The sequence below is a fragment of the Temnothorax americanus genome, unplaced genomic scaffold, assembly GCF_048541705.1.
Source record: "Temnothorax americanus isolate GAGA-0224 unplaced genomic scaffold, ASM4854170v1 Scaffold41, whole genome shotgun sequence".
Taxonomy (NCBI): domain Eukaryota; kingdom Metazoa; phylum Arthropoda; class Insecta; order Hymenoptera; family Formicidae; genus Temnothorax; species Temnothorax americanus.
In genome coordinates, this window is record NW_027509559.1 from 392,510 (window position 1) to 417,453 (window position 24,944).

The 24,944-nt window shown below is 36.4% G+C and overlaps 1 protein-coding gene across 15 annotated transcripts in view; it reads right to left on the reverse strand.

The window, feature by feature from the left end:
• Positions 1–24,944, reverse strand: part of Rg (A kinase anchor protein rugose) — a 317,510-nt gene that overhangs the window by 120,485 nt on the left and 172,081 nt on the right. For all 15 annotated transcript variants that reach the window (XM_077416089.1, XM_077416084.1, XM_077416088.1 and 12 more), the window contains one exon: positions 9,799–9,903. In XM_077416089.1, coding sequence (XP_077272215.1) covers positions 9,799–9,903 — 105 coding nt within the window. The remainder of the gene's footprint in view (positions 1–9,798; positions 9,904–24,944) is intronic.

Below are 24,944 nucleotides of genomic sequence, written 5' to 3' on the forward strand. Positions count from 1 at the left end.
TATAGACCAATACAAAGTCAATTTGCGATATATCGCATTCGATATAATGAAGAAAGTATAGTCAATTTTATAAATCAACAAACTCGTGGCGTAACTTTCCAACTATTGCCAGCTATCTCAAACAATCGTGTGTAACAAGCGTTGATTTATATCAATAAAGAGAACAATCTACCATTTATAAATGCGATAAATGCAAACAATCGCGATTGTCACGCAAATATCGCTATTGTATATATAGAGATGTAAATTGGCAAGACTGTGCTATTTATAGAAGTAACGTTTCTATTCATAAATTATTACAATAATACTTGATTTATTGTCCAGTTACCATTGAAACTAACTAATAAACGGTTGCGAAATCAATCGGTTAATCATTGAACGAAGCTGGTCGCGATTCATCGGGATCGATTCGCCGGAATAAGCCGCGCCGCGAGATTCGTCGGCATAAATTCTCCATGACCGCGGCACAAGTGTCACCATTATCGCGACACTTGCTGCTAACCAGAATTAATATTCCGCCCGGGTTAATAACCCAATATTCGTACCCGTGGCTGTACATGCGAGCACGTGTAAGCGAGATGCATGCAATGCACCGGTGTGTGTAACACCAGCGAGTAACATAATTGGCGATGCAGAGGTGAACATTACTACCGTGCGCGCGCTACCCGATCCGCCCGATCGTCGACGGGTCTGCAACTTCCCGCGTTGGTGACGTGTCGTAAACCTTCGAGCCGTAACAGCGCTATACAAAATCGCGAGCATTTTTGCCCAACTTGACGTAGAGTAATTAGCTGATGCACTATACGGTGCAGTCGAGCAACATATTAGCGGAGCTTCGACTGGAGGTTGTACAACATCTATGATCTGCATTCTCGTCCGGATAGCTAATTTACCGAGTTTGCTACACGCATATAAAGGCTTTGCATATATTGGCTTGTCGAGGCTTCTCCTTTCATCAACCGTGAGATCTTTAGAAATGCGAAACCTTTACCTCCCTTAACCCTTGCGCGAGTTTGCCTTCTTATCTAGATAATCGAAATATCTTGAAACTTAAAGCGTGCTCTAGATATATACGCGAGGAAGATAACGAAGAACATCTCGTAACGAAGATAACGTAAGAGATCTCTCTTGATAATACTCTTGAATGATATATATATATTCCCTTTACACGTGAAATTTAAACATCGCATAAATTGATTTGAAATAACTCATTTTTATTTTAAATAACATTTTATACTGTATATTATTTGATATCATATAAATGCTGTGTTACAAACATTTCGGATCGGAAAATGATATTAAAATAGAATATGCAAATTACTGATATCATTGTAATAATTAATAATACGTTAATGACACTAGTGTGAAATTAAATTATAAAATAATTCGAAAATTATGCATTAATCGTAATACTTGATGAAATCACAAATCGAATAATTTTATAAAAGCTGAAAAATACATATTTTGCGGATATACATTGCAAATATATATTACAGATACATATTACAGATATATATATGCGTAGTGGTTTCTTTTGAAGTGAAATATGCAACATTGTGATAATAATGGAATTTATTGCGACAAATTAACCTCGAGCAATAATTTCACTATAGATCTAAATAAAACGCACAATATACGTTCAATAAAATTTGACCTAAATATCGCAACAAGGTAAAATATGTTGCTACTTAATTGTGATTCAGTATGCTGGTCGAATTAATATTCGACATTTAAGTTTTCTATTGATCTCTGTCCCTTGAGTATAGGTTGGAAACTGCATTGTGTAAATCGTTGGATCCCTTGGTCCACAAATAGCGTGAATTATTTGGTAGGTAATTATGTACAATTCTCCCCATGGTAATGATATGCGATTAACTGATATCACTGTCATTATGGATATACTTATGAATAAATTAAACCTAATAAACCGTGAGATTCAGGGAGAGAGGTAAAGAGAAGAGAGTCTAGCATGACTGACAAAGTACAAGCAAACTGCCGATTTCACAACTGCATGATCGCATAGTTGATATTTATCTTGCAATCATTGACCTAAATTGTTCTTGCAAGCTAAAGAGAGATATGGATATTATCAATATGACACCAAGTATTGATTTTAACAACATCCTCGACAGATGTTATTATTTTATAAGTATCTACGATTAAAAATTTTAATTTTACATATCCATTTAATAGTACTAATTTATTTTATCAACTCCATTCCTATACTGATTTTTTAATAATGTTTAATAAGTTTTGTGCATCTGTCCGTATATTAACGCACAATTAATCAAATTTTTTGCTTTCTTTCATATATATGATAGAAACCGTTATTTTTATGTTGCGTTTTCGATAAGTCGATGAAAATTTTCGATATTTCTTTATAAACGTATAATACGCATCGGATTTCTTTCTTGAGATATATTGATAAATGATAGTTCGTTCGACGATCGGCCATCGTTTTTTTTTCTAGTAAAAAAAAAAGAATGACATATTCGCAGGAATTACAATCTATATCCTACGTTTGTTGTAGAAATCTAGCATCTATAACCCATCTCGCAATTTATGAAAGCTGCGAACGATCCTGCAATATCTGAGTTATTACACTTAAACGCTGTTAATAGTCAGTAAACTGAATAGAACGCAATATATAAGGGGGGTAATGAAATCTATAATAAAAGTTCAAAATTTGTCAATTGGAAGTAATAAAGGTGAAATTCTAAAGGGCATGCTACGCTTTAATAATCCAGTAATACTTAGTAGCTAATTAACTACACAATCAATATTTTTCACTAGATTTAATTCAGTTATGAACATTCAATTCAGATGAAAACATAATTATTGCATAAATGTTAACTATATGAAATTTAAATTTTTGATAAATATAATTCTGAAATAACATATCCATTATATCAATGATCTCGTTACTGAAACACTGATTATCTATTTATATACTGCAGCTATAGAGAAATACATATCATAGATTTTTATAATGCACGTAAAATATCGCATGTGTGGAGTGCAGCGTTCGCCAACGGTAATCCGGCTTTACATCTCATCAAAATAACAATGCGACATAATACCCGGATAAAATCGAGTTCACGAATGTTTGTGACTCTCGTTGCAAATCGCTGTTGCATTTCGCGCAGTGAAAAACTGATATCCACGTTTACACGCTTGTTGTAAATTTATCATGTAAATTGTTAGATTGCATTCGTCACATTATCTTCCCCATAAAGATAAACATATTCTTTTCAATTTATATATTTTCCAGACAGCTACGTTTGAAAATATTTGATAAATCAGAGCTATAAGGATTAAAGTTCTTTCCTGTCGTCACATGGAAATTTAAAATGTTACTGATGTATCATATACAAATACAATCACGTAAAAACGCTTACTGTATTGTGTTCTGAAATCTAAAAGAGGAATAGACAAAAGCAGTTTGTCAAAAAGTAGGGAACGTTTATCTTACATTTTGATATATATGATAAAGTAGCGATGTTGTAATGAGTTTTACTGCGAGAGAGACGTGCTCTGTTGAGTTAGCGATGAGCGATAACAGATAACGGGAAATTCGATTTGACGTATACCCGTTCAACCGTAAACAATAGTACGCCAAAAAGAATATCTTAGCCTCCATATTCTTGCCAGTTTCTGAAATAACGTCGAGTGAAGGCGTTCACATTACCCGACCTTTCCTTCGAGACCTGTGTCTCATCCATTTCAATGTTCCTCTTCGAAAACGCACCACGGGCCCGCATCTTTATCCACGAATGACGAAATTGCTTTACTATGCTAAAAATTCAATTTAATCTTCTATTCTTTATTATCGTCCGTGGGACACTCACGTTTTTTCTCAAAAATTTTTTTAAGGAAATGTAATCAGTCGCGTTATATTGTGACAAAGAATTGAAAAAAACAAGTGACTTCTATATTAATTACGTGTTAGATAAAAAAATTGTGTTTTACTGGTATTGTTATGTGGTTGCTTATTTTTTCTCTTGAAAATCTGTTGCTGTTATATCATTCTTAAAAATTATGATTCTCCGTAAAGACGATTTCCCTCAGGATATTCATTGAAAGGATGACGACAGGAAACGCAAGATTTACATCTTGCGTTACCGCAAGATAAGTGAACTGTTCATTTAGAAAGCTTTTCGTCGATTTCTCAAAGTGACATAAATACGAATGCGTCGCAAATGGCACTTTCAAACTGCATTGTGGCTCTTTAACGCGGTCGTCGCTATATGTTTGCGATTCCCGCAGGATGTTCGTCCACTCAAAGATTCTAACAGAAAAGTACTAGAGATTTAAGCAAAATACGCTTCCGCGAGCATTACGCTAGTAAGGCTCCATTAGGCTTAGATCTTAAGAAGATGGATAGCTCTACGCGAACATTCAGTGAAATATGTAATACATCTCAAAACCAATGACGTATGTTCTCATGGCAGATATTAAAGCCAAGAAATGATCTCACAATCACCGTACAATAGCGTATTTTGGAGGTAAAATAAAGTAAAAAATATTCTAATACGAAAAGGTCGAGGTTATAATTTTTAAATTATAATCGATCACAAAGATGAGTACTAATATCGCATGAAAGGCTCGTAATTACATACATACACATCGGTCTGTCATTTGTTGTTGATTTTCACAGTTAATATCGTTAATAATTAATAATTAATATATATTTCTACATTTGTAATTCTATATGCTGCACACTTGCATGTGTATATCTTAACACATATTTGTAAATCTATAAATAATATACATATAGATATGTGTTAAGATATACACATGCAAATGTTCAGTATATATATAATTACAAGTAGAACTCTATTCTACAATTAAATGCGAGTTATAGATAATCTAAAATCTTAATATGATAAATATTACGCGGTGGGTGATGAATTGGGCTGTAGGCTAGCACACGCAGTGCCAAGCAATCTGCATTTGTTTTTTTGTGGCTTTGAAATTAGCGCGCATACTGTTGTATAAAAGGTCACTATTCGCACGTAGAGACTCGAGCTGTTAGCCAGGTAGCGGCCGCTCCGCTTATTATTGTCTCTCGGAACGTAGTCGCGGCAATTAATTTAGGGAATTATAAATTGCTACTTCGTAGTACATACTTATGGGCGACAATCATATCCTTAACGTCGATCGAAATTATCTGGCGCCGCGCCGTACTTGGAATTTCTCGTCGATTTATCTAGCATTTCCGGATTTAGAGCGCGGTACCTAACGCACGAATTATCGGGCCGAGTCGGTTCGAGTAACGAAAAGCCATTGCGATGTATCAAATGTTCACTAACAAAGAAAATATATAAAGAATTTTATTTTGTAGTTAGTAGTATACCTAATATTAAATAACGCGGAAGTAATCAGTTGGTTGGCGCTCGATACGACGTACGGCGTATTTTTTGTTTCTATTACGCGTGAGTAGCGTTGAAGTCATTTGCGCGGTATTAGGTATCTCTCGGTACGCGTGACAGGTACTAGAGGATGAGAGACATAATTATTCCCTAGATGAACAACACAAGTACAGCCCTAATTAGCTCCGTACGTTAACCACGCAATATAACTTCGGCGTTATATCAACCGACCGTTCGAGATTCGTCCATTACGCAAGTTTACGAGACGTCGCGGTTAACAACGGGAGTGCCGTGCCAAGTGTCGTGCGATCCTTGTATTTTAACATAGCGAACAGCGTGTGCGATCGTAATTAACCGCGTTTTCGAAAGTGTCGTGTGCGAGCAACCAAAGAACCTGAGAGGAGAAGGAGGAAGAGGAGCTAGGAGGTCTGGCACGCATTTTAGTATAATAGGCGACAGCGGAACAGCCATGAGGTAATTATTTACTATTACATTTGTTACTGTTATGTAAAATTCATTTACAATTATTTTAAAACTACTTCAGTAAACTACTACGAGCAATAATTGTTTTTCTGAAAGTATTTATTATTTTGAGAGTTACTTTAATTCGGATACATATTTGTATTTTATAAGTTGACGTAATTTGCATTATTTACTATTAATTTTACATTATGTGATGAGTGATAAGTTATCCTTTATTTTGAGATAATGGATCTATAGAATAAAATACTATGAAATTATGAGATATATATTTACATAATTGTATGCATATATTAAAAGTTTAATAAGAATATTGCAAATATAATATTTCATAGATACATTGTGTCTTATCGTAAATAAACTAGAATAGATTGGTATCAATATTTAATCTTAGAACATGTATATGAGATTATTCATTGAATGTTATACGTACGAATTGTTATGCATATGAAAATACATAAATACAGACTACAGACAAAGCTCATAAAATAGAGTTTGTTAATATTTGACATAATATAACTTGTTAATTATGAGATTTAGTTAACTGAATTTTATGAGACAAACTCGTAAAATGGTAAATACGAGGAGTAAAATATTTTACAAGAACTTGCTTAAAAAAAATATAAAATATAATAAAGTAATTCTTGTAGAAGAAAAATTGTTAATTCCACACACAGTAAAGATGTTATACCTTACATTCTTTATCAAATATTCTACGTACGATTTTTGAAAAATTGGAAATATTACATAGAAATAATATATCTCAATAATGTTGTTTAAACAAATTTTTAATATCGATCATATAATTAATTAATTAATTAATTAAATTTTCTAATTCGTTATTTACATTAATATTGAAAAATAAAGAAAATGAAATTTAGTAAAATTATAATAAATATATATGAAATATCGGTATTTTTGTAAAATACAAAGTTTTAATTTAAATTTCTTCATGATATTCATATTTCATGAACAATAAAGACCTCAGATAAGTTATTTATGTGCATGTAAATTAATACGAAACAAAAATAAATTGATTTATATAAAACAGAATAAGGAAAATTTGTTCATGTTCTCCAGAAAATATACTATCAAAATACCGCACCATCCATAATGAATGTAAGACCTTCATATACAAAATTAAATATACAGGAAATACATTTCCTCAATTGATATCAAAGATATATATGTTAGTTAAAGATAACGTTAAATTAAAATATTTATTTAGTTACCAAAATATTTAATGTTTAAAACTGCAAAAAGTATTTTTCTTTTCCATAAAAATGTTATCAAGGAAAACATGAAGAGCAAGGAAACATCTTGTGTGTAATATTAGGTAGACAGACTCGGTTCGTACCTTTACGCCATGAACTGCATCTTAACGTTTATACGATCCTACCGCACTACAAACGAGCGTTTCTAAGTCGCATACAGGATACAAATTAATTCTCATCTCAGCCACAGCTGCTAGATACGGCGGCTTTTCAGCTTTCGCATAAATCGCGGTACTGTTAGGAATTTAGAAATTTGGTAAAGTTTAACCGGTGCGGAAATTTTTATTAGATAACGAATTCGCGCGTAAATCTGATGGTTTAAAGTTGAACTGTCTTCGCTGCACAAGCGATTGGTGGTTTTCGTTGATAGAGAAAAGGGACAGGTGACCGCGGATGATTAGCGAAGGAACAGAACGTTCATAACTTTGTCTATTGTATCCATCTAGTTTAAATTTCTATTTACTTTCGCGCCAAAAGTTTGCACCGAAGGGCTCAAGTGTCGTGTATGAGTTTGCGAAGAGCGACGAAAGCGTAAACGGATTTTCCTCCATCCGACATGGTGTGGCTAAGGACCCGCTATTATTTACAAAAGTTCGCCGTTCCTTACTTTCCTTTCTCGCCAAGTCGTACGCCGCTTTTAACGAAGCGAGGCGTACACGAACTTTGAAGATACATAGCAGATGGTGCTTTTTGCGGAAAGTCTTTCTCTCTCTTTATAATTTTTGCACCTAAGCTTTGCGAGAGTACGTAGTTTGTCCCAAATAAAATGAAACACGAATTAATCATATGCAAACGCGTTTGTGCCAAATTAACGCGAAGTATACTCACATAATAAAAAGAAAAATCCGTTTCAAGCATTTTTTTTAAAGCTATAGTTGCGTATTTGTTTTTCATTAAATAGAGCTGTTCGAGGTATTTTTTTTTCTGTTAAAAATAAAGTTAAACAGAAACGGGATAAATTAAATTATCACTAAAAATAAAACAAAAATAAAACAACCAACGCGTTTATTTTTTATTAATCAACAGGAACGCAGAGATTTTATCTCTCATATTGGAAAATTAATTTTCTCGTATAGAATTCGTTGAAATGGACTGAGCAATTTATTTCTACCAGTAATATTTTGACAAATCACTAGTCCCTCTTGGTCAGTTATTATATGCCAGTGCTCGATACGCATATGTCTACATCGATCAATATCGTTCAGATTATACTAGGCTATTTTTCTATTGATAGTACGATATCGCGAGATCATATTTTTTCCTCGCTGTGAATCGATGTACCTCTAGGTGCTTCACCTGCAACACGAAAAACGGCGGAGGATGCGGACGATGCTTCAAAGCGGTGATAAATCTCATGCTACTCGATCAAAAAAAAATAAAACTCGCGGCGTTTCTATTCGAGAAAAAATTTGCCGTGTAATGGATTCCGATCTTTTTGTATGCCGAGATTTTGTGCGTGTCCTACGCCACGCGCTCTTTTTTTTGCGTCAAATATCGAGGTAGCAATGGAGAGAAAGGCAGAAAAGAGAGAGAATCAAGAATTCGTACATATGCCCTTATATTCCCAGTTTTCCTCTCCAATGCGTCATCATACTAGCATTTCGCTATTGCGATGTGCCATAAAAAAAATCGTCCGTTTTTTTCGCATAACTTTAATTACCGCAGTTTTATTAGACGCGCTTTCAACGTACATGCGATAAACGGCATTGATCGCGCGTTCGTTTTTTATTGGAGATTTTCATATTCAGTGGTACAGCAAATTTATTTTATTACGACAAAACGAATGGGCGCGCGATAAAGGAAGTTCTGCGATGGTATCAAAGAGCTGATCGCGGTATAATATTAAAATATTTAAACGGTTAAATAATTGCCTTGTGCATTTGTGTTAAGCAGTGCTTGCCATAGACATTTTATTTTTGTTGATCATTAATTTACAAAATAAAAATTGAAACGTGAATAGAAAATCCGCGATTCTCGGTTCTTTCTATAGAAAGTGTTGACAGACGGAATTAGGTGAACCGAATAGTGCATGAGAAATGAGAAATCTCATAAAGAGATATAAATTGTTGTCTATTGGCAAGAACCGTCAAGGCAACGGGAAGATTGAGTAGCTTGAGACTCTTCGATCAATTCCAACGCAATAGTGTAACTCGACTCTATACTCGATGATATCCGAGAAGGATCTTAGAAAAGATCCTTCACTTTTCTATCTTCATGTTCTTCACATTCTCGATAACACTACGCTGCAAGAAGCGCGTTGTATTACACACACACACCACACACACACACACACACACACACACACACACACACACACACACACACACACACACACACACACACACACACACACACACACACACGCGCGCGCACACGCACACGCACACGCACACGCACACGCACACACGCACACACACACACACACACACACACACACACACACACACACACACACACACACACACACACACACACACACACACACACACATGTCATATATATGTCGCACATTTACACACACAATGGATTTTCAATTTCAATTACCGATATTGCGATATCGACGGTGCGCTCGTTTACCCGTACTCTCTACCGCATTCTCTCCCTGGATTTATGATGGATATTTTCCGCGCGTAATTAATTCGACCTAGTTTAACATCACATCGCTCGCTTACCTGGAGATTGGGTGGGCAATGATCGAGAAGCTCCAGCATGTGCCTGATGTTCTGCGCGTCCTGTATCACAAAATTCAGCTCCATGTCGAATTCACCGCCCACGAGCTGCACATAAAAAAAAAGGAAAACACGTTGAAAAGGTTGATAATTGTACAGCTGTATAATCCGCAGTGTTTTATGCGTATAAACAAATGTCGACAAGGCAAAGTTCATTCTAACAGCACGTACATTATTAGCTCTTCTGCGTCCAAATTCCAAATATATGAGTAGTCATAAATAGTAACTCTCATGGACACAAACGGATCGGAAGTTTCCGGAAAAATGTATGTGGATAGCGTCGGTATTTAATCGCGGAAATGTTGCTAACTGAAAGCTTCATCGCTCGATACTCGGATACGTACGTCAAACGAATGGTTGTACGTAACGCCATTCCGTTATATCGAAATCCGGACAGTCACGCGCGGGGTGAAACAATTAAATAATACCATTTTGACAACCAATCGCTGATTACCTTATGTTATTATCAACATTAATTGGTAGGAGCTACCTTCCCGAATCCGCGAATGCAGCGTCGCTTTTGTCTACCTATAGAATCTCTTGGTTCATTAAATATGTTTCATGTTCGACGTTGAAAAACAATATCCGATTTACGCGATACGCATAAAATGAATAAATATCAGCATTTTGTAATATATGTATTGGCGAGCGAAAATTTGCATTGGATTATACATACATATTGCATCTTTTTAAGAGCATTACGGTATCGCTCGTTATTGCACATAAAAGAACAATGAATAAAGAGTCACTTCCATTTCACGTTTTTTCACTCGCTCAAAAAATCTATATAACGTATGACGATTTGAGACGGTGATCGTCTGGCGAAACTAATACGTATATTTAGATCGACCGTGTAATAACGATGTATTTTTAGGGATACCCAAAACGTACCGTTGCAGACAAAACATTTTGGACACGAAAAGTTTACGGGCTATGTCCGTTTGCGGTTCTTTTTCTTACTGGGACGACTTATATATAGCCGGACCGGAAGTGCTGCCTCTGCGGAGAGAGCGTAATTTCCGGGGAAGTATTACGCGCTCATCCTCCGCGTTTCTTCTCTTTCTCGCCTTTCCCTGCTTCGTTTTCTTCGTAGACGTACCGGTATCGATCATGAATTCCTTACAGCCATATCCGTGTCTTCGGCGAGGTCATGACCAATTTTTACGAGCGTCGACCGCTCATAAAAATTCATAACTTACGCATCACCGTTTATAAAACTGCCTGTGCCGGCAATTGAAAGTAGAGCTTATCCCGGTTCAACGGTTTCGATCGAATCGGCACATCGGATCTTAACTTTACTCTCCGTTTCTGGAGGAGTTGTATTGTGAGCTGTGGGAGATTGGAATCGCCAGAATCGCGAGAGGAACGTTGGTTTCGTTCTACATTCCGAAAGAATAATGCTGCAACTATTCTTCTGCGAAACACGTGAGAGCGAGGGCAAACTTTCCGCGAGTAGGAATGTTGCTCTTTCACCAAACTCGCAACTAATACCGCGTTTGGTGCCGTTAAAGCGTACACCGATGCCGCGATGTTGGGAAAATAGAATTGTTACAGAGGCACCGCGTTCGATAATGGCACGCTCGGACTTTCTCGCTTTTACCCAGCGCTTTTACCACGGTTTACCATAGCGTTTGGAAAGCTCATGTTGCGCGTAATAAGATGACAAAGTTTGCTACTCGATCTCGGGAACTCTCGAAACTAAAAGCGGTAATATCAACAAACATTGCGTTTGACTCGACTCTTATACAAGTATAATAACAAGTAATTTCTGTGAGCAAGTAATCTGACGAATAATATGCCGGCAAAATTAACTAACATTTGCAAACGACAGAATATCTGTCATTACTAAAAAAATCTGTATGAAATTAAATTGAAATTTTATCATAAAATAAATTTCAAGACGCGTATATAGAATATTTTTTATATCGAATTATCTGATAAACTGCGTTTAATGAATTATATAAATTATCTGATATTATACTTTTTAATAAAGGAATCAATCGCTTTTCGGCATAATGTCTTGTTTTCTATTAATATTAAAATATTAATGTTAATAAAATTTTGTTACGGTTCTTTATTCCTCCGACCGACGTTTACACGAATATATGCATTAGATTAGAATGCCATAAAGGGAGAAACTGAATTTTCGAAGTACAGCCGTTTGGCGTACTCCCAACTATTTACAACGCAATTACATTCTTGCATATGCGATGCACTGTGGACATGAGAATGTACGCGCCTGGAATTTAATTTAATTCTTTTTTATGTTATATGTACTGCTAGCTATCCCATCACCAAAAATTAAAACTATTTAATCAAAATAAAGTGTTATTTAATCATGTTTATGTTGGTAAAAATATTTTGCAACTATATGTGATCAAATTATGCAACAGAAACATTTTTCTATAAAAAGTATGGAATATCTGTTATTAGAAAAAATAATCAGAGATTTATATGCAATTAATTTATGTGGATATTTCATGCTTGTCATTGTATGGAAAAGCTGAGATAGGGAGAGACATATGATGTGTGTAGATTAAAGTTTATATCGTCACGTATCGGCTCTTTCCGGAAATCGTTGATCCCTGGAGGAAAATAAATCTTTGCGTAATGGGAAGGGAGGGAGAAAGGTAAAGCATTACCTATTGCCGATAGAGAGGGTTCAATGCCGCCAAAGCAATTTTTCGAATGACCGATATCACTTGCGCGAATCTTAACAGCCAACATCGCGCCGAGAATCGAAAGAATAATCGAATGACATTAAAAAAAAACTCGATTCGCAGTTTTCGTCGTCGTAGCATCGCATTAGATCGCTTAATCTTCCTGAACTCACCCTCTGTTCTATGACACATAGACTCACCCATACGGTTTCTGTAAGACAATTTTTATATAATTTTTATATAATAAAAATATAATAAAAATATAATATTTAACATATTAGGTTTGTTTCTGTCATAAACTTTGATTTCTTGTTAAAATTGAGAATGTCTTCTAATGAAAAAATAGAAGAAATAATAAATAAAGTCAATCTTTTTATTTCTGATAATATGTTTTGGAGAACTACATGGTTTTCGGAGAAAAACGTCGGTTTTGTGTTCCGACGGTCTGAGAGGCCGTAGGGTGAGTTCGGAAAGGTTAAAAAAAAAAAAAAAGAAAGTTATTTTACGTAGAAAAAAGTAATTTTACTTATATCCCTTTGTGTTTCGATTTTAAAATTTGGATTGAACGATACAATTCAGATATAAAATAGTCCGACACTATTATATCTGCTCTCTTATTATTTGAAATCTATATGTGTGAATCCCTCGTTCTTTGAATTTAGCAATTCCATTTTGGCTTTTATATCCCTATTTTGCAATGCACAAACGGCCACGCGACATACGTAATGCAGTGGTGTACTAAACCTGAATGACGCTATAGATATGTGTGTACGTGCAGCTGAGAGAAAATGGGGGCGGACAAACGAAAAGTGATGAGTCTCAACCGGCGAATTAAGGTCGACTGGCAGAGCTCGACCGCTAATTAGATACCACTCACTTTTACACCTGCATATCCTTTGACAAAAACTGTTACGCGCAAGGTACAGCGTACATCTAACTTGCATATTCGACACTGAGAGCCATTAAGGAGTTGCGTACTTACAAAACTGGATGTATAAAATTATTTTAAATTGGTAATGACGTTATTTAATAAGTTTTCTTAGTATTTTACAATAAAAATATTCCAAAGCTTTTTTCTATAAGCAAATTTAAATATATTATACAATTTAATTCTTTTACAAATTGAAATATTTGACGATATCAGATAGTCAGTGACAATAACTATGCGTAGTTACTAGTTATTTCCAATCAATTTAGTATTTTTGTTATCGGAAAATCGAAACTTAATAATTCAATTTTCAACTCTCTTTATGGGTCGTTAAAGTGAAATTTATTATAATACGCTTTGCTTTATGATGCAATAATCGTCGATGCAAAACGAGAGCAAATAAATTTCTTTGGAAAATTGATTTATCAGTTTTATTAGTAAGCCGGTCCTTATTTGCGATGTACAAAGCACGGTGCGAACACGTTCGTGCTGTTTGTACTTGAAAAGTCTTTATCGAGTTACCGCAGAGACAAATCCTGTTTGTGAAATTTTAGACGTCCTCCATTTCCTCTGAAAATGTATTTCTATTGATTCTATTATATTTGTATGTTTTTGACTTTAATTTATTGCTAAAAAGGAGAGAAAGTTCTCGATGCGAAAAAGATGATACATTTTTCTTCTTTTGAAATTAACAAGATATAACGTAATTAAGAATGCGTAGACTTTATATAAAGTATATGTAAAAAATTATACGAAAACATTGCGCATGATTTAATAATTTAATGACTATAATATGTTAAACGTTACACAAAAAGAATTGCGGAAATATGTATCACGGTCATGCGACGCGAGAGTCTCCTCGTATATCATCTTGCGGAAGACCCGAGGATCACGAGCGTTATATCATTTCTGTCAGAGTAGGCAAGCACGTCTAGCGGATCAACAAGCACGCATCTAACTTTGGGATGTCATTAATCTGCATCGAGATCTGCATTTCAATCGCCAAATGATACGGTCCACTGTTCTATGCGCTCCGGTGAGACTTCCGCGAGATCTCCATCGGCCTTGTATTTACATATCGGTACAAGGGGCTACGGTTACGCGTTCTGAAATGTCGACTCTGTGACAAGTCACCTCTCGGGAGCATAACTCTGACAATATGAGTGCTGCATTTGAATTTGTAATACCGTACGCGACGATGCGCGTGTGAGTTACATGTCGCGCATTACATATGTCGAAGTAATCTCAGTCACGTTAACTGCATGCGTAAAACACGGCGTTTTAACTTTCGTTTAATCTCGCAGAACGCAAACGTATATAGTTTGCCGTAAAATATATTTCCAAACTATTTCCTCTTGAGTCCTTTTCATAGATTCAGAGCGTGTTAAAATAACGATAACTGGCTCTCTTTCACTGACATACGATTTTCCTCATTTTACTAACTTTGATATAATGGTATTATAACAATACTTCGCTCTATACTTCATTAAATATTATTGCAAATCAATGTAATTCAATACTTTATACAAGTGTGTTCCACGCACTTGGTTATTGCATTAGTGAAAAGTTGAAATTGCGGGATATGCCGCACGTGTGTATATGCAAGGAATATTCGAGCTGCTATAAAATCGTACCGTGTATGGATGTTGTGTTCTTCGGTTCACGGCCATTCGACCTAACATCGGAAATTCTCTTTGGGGCTATACGCCGCCAGGGGTTATTTCGGTAGGGCATTTGCAAACTGTGTTCCGGGAAATTTCAGACCACGCGCCTATCGCCGCTCACCCCATATCTTGCCACTTTACGACTTTCGGCGACATTTGCTCGTAGTGTATAGGGGAACGTGGATTTGAGTAATTCTCTCCCTCTGTTGTGGAAACGGGGACTTCGTTGCTCCTTTCTAAACATTCCGTCCCGTTATAACAGCTTCATTGCGTTTAATTCCCATCTCAAGAAATAAGACCCGCAAAACTCGTTTTATTTATTAAAGATAATAATCAGGAATATTATGTTCACTGTATAAATATTAAACGCGTCAGAAGTTTTTAAAGGAATTTTTTTGTTCAATTATGCATACGAGAAAATTTACACTCAAATGCATTCTGACATTTCGAAATAATTACGGTTAACTAAAAACACATTTTTAGCAATATGTTTGCAGTTCTTGTTTTAGGCTATTTTAAAATTGCGCAGCGTCAGCACTTGTAATGAATAAAATACGAGCTTAAAATGGTGCAGATTTACATGCTTTCATGTATGCTTATCTATAATGGAGAATAGCGGTCCTATCTCTCCATTTAGAAATAAGAGAAGATGCACGACTAGGAAGTCTGACATTCCGGGTGAACTATGTAACTCGCTCGCTCCTCTCCCGTCCCTTTTTCTTACGCGTTCGCGCGTACTCCACTTCCGTTCAACATTCATATTTATCTCGCGTTGCTTCTTAATTAGACCGCCATCTTGGATGGTTTTAAATTCACGAGCATTGTTCTTTCTTTCACGATTCACACTTTTAGTCGCCACGGTCACCGATGAACTTTCGCTGGGTCGCTGTAAATTTTTAAGCTCGCGACTTTTATGCACGAATATGAAGAAGAAAACAATTAATAACTTCCATCCTTCCCTTTGTATACAGCCGCGCGCAAAAAGTATGAGTTGATATTTAACTCTCAACTAAAGCTGGAAAAATATCCTCTTTTAATCGCATGTTATTTATACAGACGTTAAACGCGTACGTTTTGCAACGGTATATAAAACCGAGAGTAAAACATTCATATTGAAGCATAAGAAACGCGAAGTTTTCAGGTCTCTATTGTTAAATACGCGTACAAACGCGTAAAAACACCGTGTAGTTGTTAGCTATATACATGCTTCTGCTCAAAGAGGACAAGTATGTTACGCGCAGCGTTTGTTACATGTCGGTGCCTTTGTGAAAACGGAGTTTCCACCGTAGTTCTAGATCCGGTAGCAGCGCATATCACGTTTCAATTATGTCGGTGACAGTACATTGACTCCGATGGGGGAACGTGATGTCATTTTGAGGAGGCCAAAATCACAGACTTCCGCAACTATCCGGAACAATCTGATAAGTAACATACATTGCGTCGATTACAGATCCGTGTAACACCGGGGATCAGCTATTTACGTATATGAACGGTACAAAGGAATTCCGCTGCGTTAAACCATGCTTGTTAATAGATCGCGTTATTAGGCAAGGATTATTAGCGACTACACCAAGCGAATTAATGTCAGCGCTATTGTCAGTGCTTTCGTCATAGAGCGATGCAGATGGACGAAAACCAAGGATTTTGTTATATACATCCGCGAATTAAAGCCCCCCCCCCACCGTTATAATCAGGTGTAACGCAACCAATTTCGAAATGTCAGAATGCATTTGAATGTAAATTTACTCGTATGCTTAATGCGCCGGTCGAAAACACGATAAACAGTAATGACAATACGTACGCTTCATTACGTACATTTGATCGAATCGTATTCATCGAGTGATTGTTTATTCAAGTACGCAGGAAACCACGGTTACGGAAACAATAGTTACGATATAATAATCATTTCAATAACTCCTCAAAATTCTGCATAATTTGCCGCTGTTTATGTTCAAATTTTAGCGAGGCGTGCATTTGACGGTATTCCGTTCGTTTTCCCCCGCTTATTCAACATGAAAAGGAATTAATAGGAGAAATTCTCCGTAATTGGACCGCGAGTCATCGCCACGTAAGCACTCTGTCACTTTCTAGATTGGGCTAACGCACACCGGACTCTGACATTCGCGCTGTCGTCAGGCGTCCTCGAACATGCATCGCAGAGGACGTAATCTGAGAGCCGTCTCGAGCCGTTGCGTTGGTGCAAACTATCCGATTTGCATTCGGAGCAATGTTGAAGTCGGGGTCAATCTCACGGTTCCAGGGCTCAATGTGCGCCGCTCCGCGTGCCAACGAATCCCGAGTCGGGATCATGTTTGGTAAATGCTAGATAATGTCTCTCCGTCCACCGTTGTGGAGTGTGTCACGAAAGTGAGATTACGAATCGGGTTTCCGTATGTCTGACATTACAATTATTGTCAACAAAGCAATTATTGTCGGCTGTCACCGTGAATAACACAGACATCGCCTTCTTCCCATCTTCGAGAATAAACGGGTCGATAAAATCGTGCTTAAATATTATCCATATGTAGATATTATTGTAATATTTAGAAATCGCACAATTGAACTTTTCAAACCGACACTTGCATAAGAGAACTTACAAATTAAAATTATATTTTTTCTCCTTTAAATATTTGAGAATTAGACACACACACAGAATCACGGATTGAGAATCATAATCCGTAAAAAAAGGAAGCAAATAAAAATAAGTTTCGCAGAAATTATTAATTCCTCGAGATTCACCCTTTCGGTGTTTGACCAATTGTGATAACGAGCGTGTAAATCTAATAGAGAAGTTCAGTTGTTACGGTAATTATTAACAGTCAAGCGAAACATTAGTCTAGCGAATGTTTCAATGTCATCTCTGGAACATATTAGTCCTTTCTTATACATTCCCTATTCTACTTAACGTTGTCAGGCGCTACCGTTCGCGTTCACGTACGGCAAACGACGACGGTGGCACTCACTCGGAGACGTTTCCTTAATTAATGAAACTTGTGACAATCTGCCGCGGATTGCATGCAGTATTTCCCACGGCTTTAACAAGAATTCTATATGCAACAGTGATGAAGGGGTCGTAAACAAGTCAAATAATGACAGCGCTGTGCCCTCTATTGGAGTCATCATTCTCTCTCATTACTGTTATGAGTTATATTCATTAGGAGAAATAGAAAAGAAAGTGCTCAAAGTTATCGGGAAGTGAAAGGGATAACACAAAAGCCGGTGGGTTGAGATGAGAATGGTCGCGAGAGAAATCAGACGTGCGGTGTTTGTGTCTCGTTCGTGCGGGATTCTATTCATCGGTAATGATACCTCTTTTGTGTCTGATGAAAGCTCTGATCCCGCGATTAGTCCCAAGTATTTGGCAAAACGAGTATAGATAATGACTCAAAATACCCTGAAGATAGGTTTCTAAAATAGCGTGCGCATATTGGATTATATACCTTTGTGAAGATCAGTTTCGATTCACGATGTATGAACTATTTTCTTGTGTGTCTAATATTAAGCGTCGAGTCGCGAGCACGTAATGATTCATTGGTAAGACGATAGAAAGAGGGAGATGTTTCACTCGTAAGTAAGTGAAAACTTGAACGGGCTCGATAGAAGAAGAAGAGGAGGTCTAAAGTATATAGAAAAATACTACTGTCCTACGGTGAAGTCTGAAGTTTCTCGACATACTATATATCCTGTATACAGTTACGAATAGTTGTATTCTGGAACGAGAGGAGTTTTTAATTATGCACAGTTCGAATGCTAGGTATTGCTTTTTCCCCGGTGTCGGTAAAAGTAAAAAAGTTCGAGATGCTGAGGAACGTTAGTCACGCATAGAGATTATTTAGCAAAACGGAAAGCAATAAGGCAGAAAAAAAAACCGAAGGCGTTTAATAATATTTCTCCTTGGAGCTTTTGTTGATTTGGAACACTCAGCATTTCATAATCTATATAAAAGCGTTTAATTAATGAGAGATAATGCGTTTAAACTATATGCGACGTTGCATTCAATATCGTTTAATTCTGCGAAGCTCATCGTTTTAAACAAACTGTTAATTATGTACTAATGAGTTTGTGCTGTGATGAGAAATGAGAATTAGTTTTAGTTAAAACAAACTGACCGATAATTATTTTGTTATGAGGTCAATGAGGTGTATTGCGCAAATAATCCTTAACCTGTTTAGTTCTCTTCTATATCTTTTAATTAATAACCATTGCAACGATTGATAGAGCGAACAAAATGCCAATAAATATTGTATTTATATCACTATGTTTAAAACCACTATTTAAATCACTGTTTAAAATCACGGAACTGATTATATGATTCTTATTATCTCTGAAATAATGACTCTGAAATAGTCAAAAAATATTATGAACATTATTTATATCATCGAAGCATATTCGTACATCATTCTAAACATTGTGCACTTTATATTTTTAGTATTCAGCTCCTTTCCCACTCAAGTGATGTTAATTACCTTCCTTCGCATTCGCGCGTTCAATAAATTGCTCGTCATCCAACCGTGATACGGCATGACATGTATCTCTTTCGATTGCCGTCTTTACATGTCAGAACACCAACAGAAAATTCCCGATAATACGACACGGCGCCCGCATATAAAATACGAATTTCTAGTTTCGACATCAAAGTAAGGCGCGCGTACTCGGTGTTACGTAGTTCGTTGATTGCGAGCGACGAATCTCTATTATTCACGCAATTTTGGCAATCCTTTGAATCAGTTAATGGTTTAATTAAAATAAACGCGAGAACGCCGGTTACAGGTCTGCCAGATTGATGCATGTCTGTCGCAAAACCGTGTACGTCATTATTTACAGTGAGTTGACATGCTTCGTGTCGAGAACCGAGTTCCGTGCTAAAATCGATCGGACCGATCTTGTTTTCGCGTATTGTCCGTTCCCACGTATAGTTAACAATCTGTCGCTCTCTCACTCCTTCTCAATAAACTTGTTAATTTTGAAATTTAAAAAAATGATTGACCGAATGTATGTAGATTTGGAACGATATTTTTGTTATAAAATGCGCGTAAAATGAAATGTATACGAAATTAATTTTGATAATCATATTATTAAATAATAATAAGTTAAACCTATATGGATGTACAATCAATTAAAGAAAATGCTATTTATGGTCCGGATTGGATCTTGGTAACAATAATATTGTGTGACTTTTGTATATTTTTTACAAATTCAGTAAACTGCGCGCCGATTTTTTGTCGGTCTTTAAAACATTTCTTTGGAACAGTAAATCCATATACTTAAATCGATAATCGATTTAACTTTTTCATGTTAATAATAATTAAGGATCCTGATTAAAATCACTGTAAAGAATTTATTGCGAAAAAAGTCAGCCCAGCTAGGGCCACAAGACCGACAAAAAATCGACGTGCAGTTCAATGAGTTAATGAGTTTGAAAAAAGTATACAAAATTCACGTAATATTATTATTAGGCTATCAAAATCCAATCTAACCAGGACCGTAAATGGCATTTTCTTTAATTGATTGTATATTATTAAATATTTAATGTTCTACGTAATTTTTTTAATCAGAATAATAGCCGTATAAATTTATCCATACCATTCAATATAATGCAATATAATAAATGTTCAGCTAAACTTGTGTGTAGTTCGCTCAATTTTATAAACTCGCAGAAATAATCGATATATCGATATAGGGCACCAACAGAGTGAAACGGAGAACACAAATATGTATACGAAACTCGAATTTGAACTGACGTTATCACGATAACTAGTGCATCCTTTTCACATCAAGGGTTTCGTACTCATCAAGGGATAATGACGATGTCGATCGATCTAATTCGTTCGAGTACTTCGTCCATAATTGAACGTGATTGGAGTGACTCATCTCGACGCAATGAAATCTAGCGATCCAACCCGTATAGGCAGCCCGAGGTCTGCTTGTGTTTCTCGTTGTTAGCACTGTCGGCTACACATAGATCATTCATTCCGAAGTGCAAGTGTTTGCAGTGTGGAGGAATTTCGAATCGATAGGAACCTCTCGGATAGATACGCACGCACCATCGATCCCCGTTCTCTTCCTCCATCCCGCATACGAAACTCGCACCACTCTTTACTCAACTTATTTTCTGAAATATTTATTGACTATATTTTTATTCGAAAATATTGTAGATTATAATTTTTCCTTAAAAAAATGACTTAAAGGAAAAATTTAAAACCGATATTCTAATTTTTTTTTTTTACAAAGTTCTTTTAATTATTTTTCGTTGAATAAATCAGGCAATAAAATCTCAAAGTTACGAAGCTTAACAATAGTCATTCACACATTACGCAGAAAATATATAGAATCGAAATGACGTTCACGTCCCCTACAAGCTAAAATATATGCGTATAGGGGAAATCTCGGGACAAACAAAACTGAGAGCGGCGGCATGTTGACGTCACGAGTGCGCCAGCCGAGCTTTTCAGAAGATCGAGTGCCGACAGGAAAGCGAGCGTGGGCGGTCGGCTTAATTGGAGGTGAGAGGGAGATCATAATTTTACGTCGCGACATGAGGGCACCGACGTCGGGACGCCTGTAATTTGTAACCTGCGTGCTTTGAGAGGGCTATACGCCGCCGCACCGACGGACTGCAAGATCGCAGCATTAGCAGAGCAGGCAACCGTGCGTGGCATCGCATAATCGACCTCGACGAGCCATGATACGACGAGTAATCGACGGGTTTCAATTCAGAATGCGAAACATTTGCGCATGAATATCTAAAGCTTGTCGTCTAATTCCTGCGCGCTGGTATACTTTACGTCGAAACGTTAGTGTATAATACTCTCGCAGGAAGACGTTGAGAATCCACGAAAGCTTGCGGCTTTTACGATTTTCACGGAACAGCAATATACTCCCATCTTGATATCTTTTACTTTCATGTATCTAAAAGCTTCGAGACATTAATAGCTCTCTTATACTAATACAGCGAACTAGCAAATAATAATCCCGTCACTATTATAACTATGATCAATGGACGGAGTTGCTCATATCTATGCATGAAATGGGAAGTCCCTGACGTCATTAGAATTCTAAAGGAATTGGTCTCGCGTCATATCATCGAAGGTGTAAATTATCACTTTATCTAAACATTATACTTATTTGTTTATTTATTATTACTTTACAAACACAAGATCTCTTTATCTTTATTGTCTATTAATCCTCGTAACTTGAGCGATCAAACAATCAATCAATATCCGCTGTTAACGCATATGCAGCTAATTGATTAAAATGCATCGATGTGTGTAGATGACGTAGCGAAACTATTTGCGCAAAGACTAGCATGGGGATCGATTTGGCAAGCGGAGAACCAAGTTCTTACCGGGATGTACATCCAATGCCAGTTTATACTGGGTATTGGTGCTGACAGTTTGCTTTCGAATTCAGGACGCAACGGTTGTATTTACTGGGACACCAAACGCGAAAGCATAGAATGCACTCTGTTCGACTTTTACATTTAACGCGTCTAGTTCGCAGCGCCTAGGACTCTATATCGACTATCGCTGTGCAAATAATCGCATATGCATGATTTCAACGTTCAACGAATACGTTATTTAATCGAACGACTCAGATATATCTTTTATCAAAGAAAATATGATACACATAATTTTTTAAATAATATAAAATATTTTAATAATATAGAATAAACTTTCAAAGTAAAAGCCCAATAATTAAATTAAATATTTCTTACATTAGAAAACGATTACGACGAAAATTGAGGGCCTTCCTGCAAGAGAGATGCACATACACAAGTCAACTTACTTTTTTTTTCTTTCAAGTAAGATAAGTAAACTTACAACTTTATAGGTTTGATGAGCAATAAAAAGCGCAATCAAAAAGCGTTTTCTAATTTTTATTTTTACTTGACTACTTCAGAGTTAAGGTGCCTTTTCACGTTGACGCTCGACGCTCATTTTCAGCAAGCAAAAATCTTCAGAAACATTATCTTTTTATTTATACATATATGTATCCATAAAATATTATTACTTGAAGATATTACTTGAAAATAATTAATATTTTACGTATTTCGAAGTCCATGTTTGATTGTACTGGGACAATTAACGACGATTCAGCGACGACGCTGAACATTACACAAATTCAACTTCATTTCTTTGACGCTAGCGTCAAAGCGAAATCACCACGTTCACCTTGTTGACGCTCATTTTCAGCGTCTCATGAATTGGCACCTTTAAAGCACTGTAAATCGGGGCCAAGTAAAATAAAAACAAAAGAGAGACAGAGGAATGTATAAGAAAACTTTTACGATACGTCAGTTCTATATAGCGACTTGACTGAAGAAGCCCATGAAGATTGTGATACATCATCGCACCAATGAGACTCTGATTTGGATATTTAGATAATTTTTATATTACAATTGATTTGTTTGTATTATATTTTTATTTTGAAGTGACATAAATAATGATGTGTTTGCATTTTTTCCCCGAAGTATTATATATTGTCATGGGGTTGTAAGTATCAATAAACAAAATGTTTTTTTTTTATTTTTTATATTTTTATTTACAAGTTTATAAAAACTTCAGAAAAAATCAAGATAAATTCTTGTAACGCAATTTTTTATTTTAGTAATTTTGCAGTTACTGCAAAAAAAGTTATTTCTCAAATAAAAAGTTGTTTTCTCAAAATAGAGTTACTCGACTTACATTTCTCTTTCATGGAAAACCTCAATTATAGCGAGTATTAAACTAAAAAAGTTCCGATGTTACAAATTAAAAGTATACTGCGTGCGCGCGAAATACGCAGAAATATTCAGTAGTAGATTATAAAAAGGCAAGTATATAAAAAAGTTTCTCGGACGTACACAATTTTGAGCTCAACGAAATCTCACGTGTATACGCTAATTACTAGAATTTCCGGCGATTCCCGACAGTTACATATTTCTATAATAGTGGAAACTTTGTTAATGCGTGGATTTAATCAAAATACGCCAAGAATAGTTTATCACGCCTCAGAAATTACGAGCGTTATGCAACGCTGGAAACAGGTGTGATATTCGTACTAACCAGCATTATCCTATATTTTTTTTTCTCTCTTCACTTGCACGCCTCGGCAATGCCATTTTCATTTCTGCGCGGTGGGAAATTCCGCAGAGCGCTAACGGACGATAACGAGCAAATGTGAGTAGCAAACCGCAGATTTAATGATGAGAGTGCTGGTGTCGACGCGCAGTTGCGCGATTCATTTAGCAATAAATATTCCCGGTGGTAGCGATACAAAGTTAGGATCGTAGTTCCGTGCGAAATATATTTGCGCGCTAATTTTTCTCCGTACATTTTTTGTTTCAGATAACGAAAGATAACGCGAGATAACGTATAGATAGGCATCGTAGTAGATACCTACAAAATATTCCATGCACGATTTCGAAACTCTTGCAGAATTCCAAAATCACATTACTCCCGTCGTGCAAAGGACGCACGTTAGATCGCATATGTCGAATTGCATTTCCGACGAACATTGCACAGATGCATTTAATGATTTTATTCACGAACACGAGCACACAACGTCGTATTCTTATATCGCACCGCGTCACAAGGTGCGGCCGAGTGCTTGCTGCAATGTCCACCGTAAAGTGCGCGAATGATAAAAGCGACGAGAGAAAAGTCGGCGAAAACGCGCAAAAGCGGTAGGCGAGAATTGTGCATGCGAAAAAGGGTAAAAGGAAAAAGAGAGAACGTAGCTGCAGGCAGCTAGGTTACAATGCAAGCGCAGATGCCGCACTATAAGAAGTCGGTGAGACGTACGAAGACGACAGTTTGTCTCTGAGGGAAGATCAAACGGAGCGCGAGGTCGAAAGGC